General features: G+C 29.8%; 2 protein-coding genes across 2 annotated transcripts; one reads left to right on the top strand and one right to left on the bottom strand.

Moving 5' to 3' along the window:
• Positions 1-4: 4 nt before the first annotated feature.
• On the top strand, positions 5-639 carry LOC112686671 (heat shock protein 70 A2-like; the record flags this gene model as incomplete). Its single annotated transcript, XM_025559065.1, has 1 exon — positions 5-639. A coding segment is annotated over one exon (513 nt), but the record flags the coding sequence as incomplete, so codon positions are not given.
• A 1,810-nt stretch (positions 640-2,449) lies between these two features.
• On the bottom strand, positions 2,450-3,478 carry LOC112686669. The gene is made up of 3 exons (XM_025559064.1): positions 3,062-3,478; positions 2,731-2,968; positions 2,450-2,652 (listed from the first exon to the last, which is right to left on the bottom strand). Exons 1-3 carry the CDS (start codon positions 3,476-3,478, stop codon positions 2,450-2,452), a joined length of 858 nt encoding a protein of 285 aa, XP_025414849.1.
• Between the last annotated feature and the right edge of the window lie 6,442 nt (positions 3,479-9,920).

Here is a 9,920-nt window from a genome sequence, read left to right as displayed (position 1 = left end):
CAGAGGTGTGCCTAAGATCGACGTGACTTTCGATCTGGACGCCAACGGTATACTGAACGTGTCGGCGAAAGACAACAGTTCTGGTCGGTCCAAGAACATCGTCATCAAGAACGACAAAGGCCGTTTGTCCCAAGCCGAAATCGATCGGATGCTCAACGAGGCGGAACGGTACAAAGAGGAGGACGAACGGCAAAAAGAGAAGATCGCAGCCAAGAACCAGCTGGAGAGCTACGTGTTTAATGTGAAACAAGCGTTGGACGACGCTGGCAACAAGTTGAACGATTCCGAGAAGAATACTTGCAAACAAGAATGCGACGCAGTCGTCCAGTGGTTGGATAACAATCAGTTGGCCGACAAAGAAGAATTCGAGTATAAGCTGAAAGAAATCCAAAAGAAGTGCTCGGGCGTAATGATGAAATTACACGGAGGACAAGCCGGAGGACCTCAAATGCCGTCTGGTGGTGCTGGATTCCCTGGATCGCATTCTCAAGGACCTACTGTTGAAGAAGTCGATTAAACCCGTCGACATGAATGATCTCGTAATTTGTATTTGTAAATATCATATTTCCTATTTATTATTTTATTCGAACAAGGCTGATATCGTGTTAATATTTATTGTGTATAATTAGTTTTAATTATAGTTTATTATTAATTTTAGTGTATTTTGTTTATAAACTTTGTTTACTATTAGATGTTGCAATTTGGTTTTCGCGAAAATAAATTTATGGAATCGTAAACCAAGACTACTTTTCATTTCACTCCTAGGCACATCACTCTAATACAGTGTTTCTCAACAGGTGTGTTGCCGGCTAGTCCAAATGTTTCGCGTGAAGTACTATTATTAAATGACAAAATGTACAAACATTGTTGACCCTATTTAAAAAAAATTAATAGCTATTTGATATAATTTCTATAACGAATAAAAATATAATATCAGCTATCGACATTAAATAAATGTTATCATTATCGTAATTCTAATTGATAAACGTTGGTTTGTCGATATTTATTTTTAAACAGTGTATACTATACAGGGAGTAGATCGAACCACTAATTCCAGTGCTTAACTTGGAAAAAAAACAGCAGAGGTTTCCTAAGACACATTTTGCGTTCCTACCTAAATTTAAATCGAACATATTCGTGTTCACCAACTATATGACACTCTCTAACATGTTACCACAAATCACCAAATATTCCATAACTAATTATATTCACTTTCAAAGTTTCATTTAAACCTTCATTATATAAATATAATACATATAATATTTATGTAAAGAGGTTGCAATCAGTCCAAAATTAAAATTATATCCTAATAAAATATACAAGCATTCTATGTAATGAAAATAAGTAAGCAACAGGTAGGTGTTTTGTAATTTTGTAAAAACTAAATTTAAATAAAGCACCTTTTTTTAAAAATATATAGTAGGTACTCAAGAAAATCTAATTATTTATTTAGGGGTACTCAGTCCCTCCCAGGGACCAGAACCGTAACCGAAAAGAATCGCTTAAAATTTAAGAACTGTAACTGAAACCGGAACCTTTATTTCCAAAAAAGAAAAACAGTAACCGTAACATTAACCTTACAGTAACAAATACAGTTCATATTTGAGAATATTTTCTTTCAGGAATATTGTGTGGTATTATACGATTATATCATATTTAACATCTGCAGTAATATGTTTGTTTCCTGTATGAAGTTAAAATTTTTAAACATTCTAAATATGATTTTCTCACCGCAATTATAACATTGTTGATATTCAATTTTGTAATTTTTTTTTTTTTCAAAAACCTGTTTATTCTTTTGTAATTTTATTTCAGCAACACCTGCGAAAATAGTGAGTGATTAAGCTACTGTTACTGTTATAGTTACAGCTACTGCTCAATATGAGTAAAATCTATAAATAACAATTTTTTTTCGAAATGTAGATAGTTTGTGAAGTTTACATTTAAGTGATACCCAAAATAGCTTATTAAATTTGTATTTCAAAAAAAACATCAGCAAAATGAAGAATATTGGCATTATCATTGATCTATTGGTCATGTCTTTCTCGTCGTTAACGTGCTCGTATGAATGCTGTAAAGAATACATATTTTTTTATTAATTTCATAGCAAGTGATAATTAATTCTTGGAATCCGTCAGAATATCAGAATGAAGCAGAAAATGTTATTGATAATCCTACCCGAATTACAGTTGGTGAATTTGTAAGCCGTAAATATCAACATTATTTTTTTTCATATGGTGATCAACATCATCGTGTATAAAAAGTTAATTCTATTGAGTTATAAAAATGCACTAGTTATATAAAATATAAAATTGTACCATTTAATGATAAATGTTACTCAATGTAAATATGTTATATAAATGTTGATTTTCATTCAATCCTTTCATTTTGATTTTTATTTAAATTAATTTTTTAAATTTTTTTACCCACCTAGAATTACTCAAGAACATTATAGGATTTTTTCAAAGAATCTTAACTCAAATAAATCAAAGAATTCAGAAAAATGACATGAATAAGTATAATGATAATTTGCATCACTTTCATCATCATTAATATGCCTTTTTCTACCTGTATATTTACTTTTTTTATAATCAACATCAGGCAATTTTTCCTTCACTTTTTTTTCAAAATGATCGAACATATTTCTGGAATCTTTAACAAAATCCAAAAGTGATGCATACAATTTCTTACATACATCTAGACTAATTTGAGGGTCTTGCAGTGACTAACTGGTTTTATGATATTCATTTAGTAAGTAACTCCACAAATATAACATTACCATAAATTCAAACTCTTCCATTTTATTCAAAATATTTATGGCTTGATTTCTTGTTTCACCTTTCTGTGTCGTATCAATATGCCGTAGATGTAATGCAGAAATTATTCCATCATAACTTTCAAGTATTGCATTTGTGGCTATTGATTGTGCTTCCCATCTAGTCTTTGACAAAGACTTAGGAACTTTTGACTAGTCTTTGAAGAATGACAACAGCACCGTCCATCTATGGGTAAATTATGAAAAGAAATTATATATTTCTTGAACAATTCCAAAAAAGTTTACTGCATCTAAACAACAGTCAACTGCTGCTCTACCAACAAGATTCAAGGAATGACCAGCACATGGAATATACATAGCATACTTGTTAATCTTCAATATTATTTCTTGCATACCCTTGTATTTTCCTGACATATTGGCAGCATTATCATATGACTGGCCTCGACACTTACTAAAATCGATTTTGCACTCATTTATTAGGTAGTTGTGCACCATCTTAGCCATGCTTTCTCCTGTGTGATTACCGATTTCTAGGAATGTTAGAAAACGTTCGATTGGAAGTCCATCGTTTGGTGAAACGTACCTCAAAATAACAGTAAGCTGATCAATATGGGATCGGTCTGGAGTAGAATCTACAGATAAACTGAAGTACCCTGTAGTTCTTAAATCATCCAAAATTGAATCTCTTACTTTACGTGCCATAATATGAATTAACTCATCACATATTGTTTTAGAAAGATAAGATGTGACACCTGATCCTTTATTCCCAAATTCTTTAATATGACTTGCTAGAAAAGGATCAAATTTTGCTAGAAGTTCGAGTAATCCAAGAAAATTGCCATTGTTAAGAGAACCAAATAATATTTTACATCTCAGATAATTATTATTATTTTTCTTACACAAAAGATTATTTTAAATATATTGGTTTTATACAAAGAAAAATACTAACTTAACGAGACTAAAAATTAAATTAACTCGTTATGTGATTTAATTAAAAGTAACTAAAATGTTTAACTTGTTTATACCCTGTCTTGAATTTATCCATTAAGTTTTACGGTTAATTGCTTTACTTTTTTCTAAATACCTTCTTAATGTAATTTAATATTTTCTTCGAATGTGATAAGTCATAATTAAACATTTTAAAATTTCATTAACAATTTTGAAAATATTATTGATAATATGTATTTCAATAGTTCTATAACTTTAAATTTTAATAACGTTTAATTATAATTATAAGTCTCGTGTGAACAGACTCCACAAATGGTTTTGAAACATTAGACCGAATGAACATAACTTATATTTTTCCTTCACTTTTAAAGCTCGTTTGGATTGGGCCATTTCTCACCAAAACCTTCTGGTAGATTCTTGGTGAATGAGATGCTAAAAAATACTAAAATACTTTTCAAAACATGAATAACATCGTATTACCATTATAATGAAGATTTTTAATTAGTCCCATGACATCATAGGTGAGTAGATTTGAGTAATTATAAAGAACACTAATTTTAAAAGTATATATTATTTGGACTCCAGTAGTTTCAAATAGTAGTACGTTATTTTTTTTTTTTTTTTTTAATATGAATATGAGCCTTCAACCCAAAACAAAAAAAATTAGTGAATAGATAATATAATAGTGATAATATATATATATATATAAAATAATAATAATAAAATACAATCAATGAAGTAATAAGATAACAGGATGGATACCTGGTTAATGATTCGAGGATAGTTAAAAGTAGGGATTTCATTAGCAAATTAATAAAGAGAGTGCTTCTGGTATGACAAGGAGGGATTTTGAAGTTTACTATTGAAAGTAGCACAGGACAATCAATTGAATTACTTATTAAGATAAAAAGAAATGTTAAGTTAAAATTATACCTTCGATCAGTAAGGCTACTAAGATAAAAAAATTTTAGGGCCGGGGAGTAATTATATGGAGGACAAGGTATTTTAAGAAAATAAGGTCAACATTTAGAAATTTGCATTGAACTCTTTCAATGCCTTTGATTTTGTTAAAGTTGATTGTTAATTAACATTTTTTATGGTTCTCAATAGGTACTTGGAAATATAAATAATATTAATACGAGTATAATGGATTTATTGTGTACAAATATTTTGAAATGTGATGGGAAATTACGTATTATTATTATTGTGTGTCCCATAATGTAATAATGTAATAATTTTTGTTAGAATTTTTCTAATAAAAAATAAAAACATATTACTTTATAGTATAAATATAGTTCATATAATATTTGTAATAAAAATCAAAGCACAAAATGTAATACTGTAAAAACGGTAATAGGCGATAATATATTATTGCATAGTACATATTAAAGCTTTACTTCAGGACTCCGCAAGAACACGATAAATAAGACTCTTTTTATTATTATTATTTTATAAAAATCTAGATAATATATATGTTACCAATACAACAAAAACCGACATACATAAGTTGTACAAATCCTAGAGGACAAGACATGGTGATCCAGGGATCTGTACACGGAGAATAATATTATTTATTATGCGTGAATCATAATATCAGCCCGTCAACCGAGCATTACAATATATATACAGAGTGTTTCTGAAATGATTGAGGAAACTAGTATATGCATTTGAAATTTTTTTTCAATCTTCAAAACCTGGATTTTATCTAATTATCTTTATAACATTATTTCGAATCTAGAATAGATTAGAATATGTTACACAACATATTTTGATCCTCGCGACTCGAGCGTGAAAAACGTGCGACAAGCCCTAAATCGATGTCACATGAGAAATTTGCAAGAAATCTCTTACAAGTATTAATTTCTAGATTCGAAATAATGTTATAAAGATAATTTGATAAAATGTTAAAAGATTCTTTATTTAGCTACTCCAAAGAGTACGCGTACACTAGTTCCTCAATCATTTCAGAAACACTCAGTATAATACGGTACGTTTATAAATTATTCAGTAAATCACGATATCTTTATTCCCGAGACTGTTTTTTTTTTTGTTAATTAAGAAGATTTAATTTATTTTTGGTTTCTTCTCTTAGAAAATTTAATTTATGTTGTAAAAATATAACTTGATACATTAAGACTGGATATAATAGACAAAAAAAAATGAATTAAATCATTTTTACAAAGTTTAATAAACCTTAATAGTATAATATCATGGGACACTCGGTACGTTTACAGTGATGAGATACTTTACATCCTCCACAGTGGCGTAGCCAGGGGGGGGGGGGTATTTTGGGAGTTAAACACCCCCCACCTCGGCCGTATTTATATAAAAAATATAATGTTTATAACATAGGAATATAATAATTCGATCGTGGTAAAATGTATTTTGTTATGCTATATTTACACACTTACACGGTTTAAGATAAACTTTATCTTAAATAGTGCATCATCATAATATGACATATTACGTCATATCATGATTGATTCACATTTATAGCATTTTCCATCTGCTTAAATTAATTTACACTTCACTCAGACAGATAATATTTAGGTACACTACACTATCATATAAAATTTGCGTTATCTACTGCACTGGTGATAATAATCATTAAATTATTTTATTATTTTATTATTACCAAGGGCGTGTCTATGGGGGAGGCAGGGTGGGCATCGGCCTCCCCAGCGACGTTCTTGGCCTCTTGGCTTATGATGGTGAAACCACGAATATATACATAGATTATATTATATATATAGTATCAATATCCGTGGCTGAAACAGTAACAGTAGGTAATTTTAGGTAGAAGGTAAATTTAAATTTTAAATATACTATACTAGCCGACCCGTCACAGCTTCGCCCGTGAACTCCGTTAATTTTTTATTCAAATATTATTGTTTAATGTGATCGGCAAGTAAATATAAAAAAACAGTTAATGAAAACGGATTGAAATTTTTCTAACGTTATAAATGATAAAAATAAATACAGATAAAAAAGAAATAATTTATGGTTGATAAAGAATTTGATTGAAGTTGATGAAGAAAAAAAAAAAAAAAAGAATTAAAATAAGAATTTTATAAGACTTCTGAGTATATGATGTTTTTTGTTGTATTTCCTGTTGAAATTAAAATCATAAGATGATTCGGGTCCCCAGTTCGAGAAAATGCCACGTATTGCCCCGTATTGCCCATGTGAAAAGCAATCTGTACGAAGATCTACGCCAACGTACTTGAATGTTTGACCTTGCGCTTTGTTTATGGTAATGGCAAAAGAAACTTTAACCGGGAATTGAAGCCGTTTGAAAGAAAACAGCAAGTCAGAGGGAATCATGGGAATTCTTGGAATAAATACAATTTCTCCTTTCGCTGGGCCTGTAAGAATTACGGCTTCTATAATATTATTTCGCAACGATTTTATTTGTAACCTTGTACCGTTACATAAGTTTGGTGGTTGAAGATTACGTAATAATGTAATTGGAGCACCAATTTTTAATTTTAGCTTATGAGGAGGTAATCCCGAAGGAGAAAGAGAATTGAGAAATTCTTGTGGATAATGAATAGCATCATCTGTTGATGTAACTGTATCAATAGATAGATATTCACGTGAGTGTTCATCGAATTTTAGAAGGATAATATCATTAATTTCTCCTGCTGTTACATTTCTTGGAGAAATAATAGCTCTTTCACATAACCACTGATAAGATTTATTGGACACATTAAAAATGTCAGGATAAACTGTAGAAATCAAATCTTCCACGTTATTGACCACCCGTCCAATCGTGTGATTGACAGAAATGTAACCATTTTCATTTTTTAAAGTTCCATTTCCAATTTTCAACTACTGTGCTAGAAAAATATCGTCCCCTCCCCATAAATAAACTCTCATGTTTGTTCGCAAATAAAGTTTTTCAACATAGTTCCATATAGAGGAAGATTTTAAGCAAGCATTAACGACATCAGCTCGAGTACCTTTAGGGATTACTAGTAAGGTTTGACGGAAATCACCAGCGAAAACAAATATTATGCCACCCATAAACTTATTATTACACCTTTCAGAAATCATTTTTGCCATCATATCTACGGCGAATTGGCTGAATAATGTTTTGTAATGATGTAGATGATTTAGACTTGTTTCTCTAACCATAAACCTATAAGAATAAAATTGCATTCAGGAGACAGTTTTTGTTCGATTTTGGTTATTTTTCTGTAAAATATTAATGTGATAACCGTCTTCGCCTCTAGTATATATCAATGGATATTGCAGTGCATCATAAGATCTATTCAATTCGGAAACTCGACTCAAGTGGAACTCCGACCGTGCAGAACTATATCTCTGGGACCTTCAGCTTCATTAACTAATAATACAGCTACTTCATCGATGGTAGGTGCATTATATTGACCTCTGTGTTCATCTTGAGGAACTCTGTCAGCATGAATAATTAACTTAAAGTTTTGCAACTCATCAAAAGACTTCGACTCCAGATTAGGTCTGAAGCTCTGTATGAGGTGATTATTTTCACGCAAAACTGTTTGCAATGATTCAATGAGACCTCTTTTTAAATTTGGAATCATATTTGTTCGAATAGATATTTGATCCGACTCTGACATAAAATATATTTGTAAACATTTAGCATTATTTCCAATTTCGGGTAATAAACTACCTATTAAATGATGCACTTGACCCTGAATTTTAAAAGAGGGCAAGAAGTTCCCCTCAGCTATTTCGTTTGCTCTAAACGATGTCATTTGAAGCAGAGTATTATACCGTCTAGAATTATCAAAGAAATGTTTTGATAGAGGGTAAGAATTATCAATTAAACTTTTAATTAGGTCTGGAAGATCCTGAAATTGGTGTAAAACAACTTTACCGTCAACGCAGTAAAGTCCATGGGTTTCATCTTTCCATTTTTTGCATGGCACTTAGGACATAATATAGTCATTCGTCCAATTTGAAGTGCTTTAATATTTAAATAATCAATCTCGGATTGATAATATAGGTACATGTACAATATATGTACAATTGTTTTTAATTTTTTATGAACTTTTATGAAATTTTTTTCTGACAAAAGTTGTACTAAAACCTTCAGCAGAGTGTCGGGTTTCAGCCAAAAAAAATTTCAGCCAAATCGATTCAGTAGTTTTCTCGGTTAGTGCGGTCGAAGAAAAACTCTTACAATTTTATATATAGTATAGATTGATATATTATATTATATGTTATATTGAATTTTATTATTTATAATATTTTAATAAATTACTTGTTTAACCAAACTGATAAATAACTGTTTATTGTAAAATAACGGTAATAAGGCGTATAGAGAAGTTTTATGTATAGTTGATAAAATATTTATAAAAAATAACTAAGTAGCTCATTAGTTAATAGGCCTTAATTAATAGTTCATAGTTGTAATAACATAGGAAACCAATTTTAAGATCAAGAAAATCTTTAATTTGGTAGGGTCAAAAAATTCCAGGTGCTATATAATTTCTATACAACAAAAATAAGTAGCAAATATAGATATAGATTAAAAATCGCGTAGTAATTAAAAAATTTTAATTTTACAACTGGCCTCTCCAGCCATGGAGGTCTGGACACGCCTATGATTATTACGTTGTGTTTACGTACAGCACAGTTTAAGAAGTATATATTTGTATATATATATATATTTATATTTATGTATATTTTTAACCGTGATTTACAGCATGGACTTAGATACCAGAGAATAATGCCCGGAAATGTTCTTTATAACTACATAAGTGTGAAAATCCTCTTTATATCATTTTATTACGAACATACGAGTACATATACATATCCTCCATACACTAATTCGTTCAGTTTTTTATTTTTAACTAAAATATGACTCCTAGACCAATTTTATACTTTCATTCTTTTTCGCGATTACACAAAATACTTATAATTAGAGCCCAGAATTGTATGCATTTGCATATTTTTTTATATATAAATTAAATAGTAGCTAGGTAAGACAGAAATATGAATCTTAATCTAATATGTTGGTATACGAAATTAAATTTGGTATATTTTTGCATATTTGGAACATTTCAAATTATTATGCATATTTTAGCATTTTTCGAAATATAATGCATATATAGAAAAAAATACTTCGAAGTTATTAATATTATTATTTATTACTTAGCACATGTTCATCGTAAATTCCGTGAATCGTACTTTTATATAATTTGATTTT

This window comes from Sipha flava, unplaced genomic scaffold (genome assembly GCF_003268045.1).
Source record: "Sipha flava isolate LNK unplaced genomic scaffold, YSA_version1 321_pilon_pilon, whole genome shotgun sequence".
Classification (NCBI taxonomy): domain Eukaryota; kingdom Metazoa; phylum Arthropoda; class Insecta; order Hemiptera; family Aphididae; genus Sipha; species Sipha flava.
The sequence above is the reverse complement of the archived record's forward strand: the minus strand, read 5'-3'. Positions and strand labels throughout refer to the sequence as shown.

Bases quoted from the DNA above. Each gene is read 5' to 3' on its own strand.
- LOC112686669 (XM_025559064.1), bottom strand. From the start codon at position 3,478: ATGGCACGTAAAGTAAGAGATTCAATTTTGGATGATTTAAGAACTACA. The intron at 2,969-3,061 runs GTAAACTTTTTT...TTCAAAGACTAG, and splicing joins TTGACTGTTGTTTAGATGCA to TCAAAAGTTCCTAAGTCTTT. The intron at 2,653-2,730 runs GTTAGTCACTGC...ATTTTGTTAAAG, and splicing joins AAATGAATATCATAAAACCA to ATTCCAGAAATATGTTCGAT.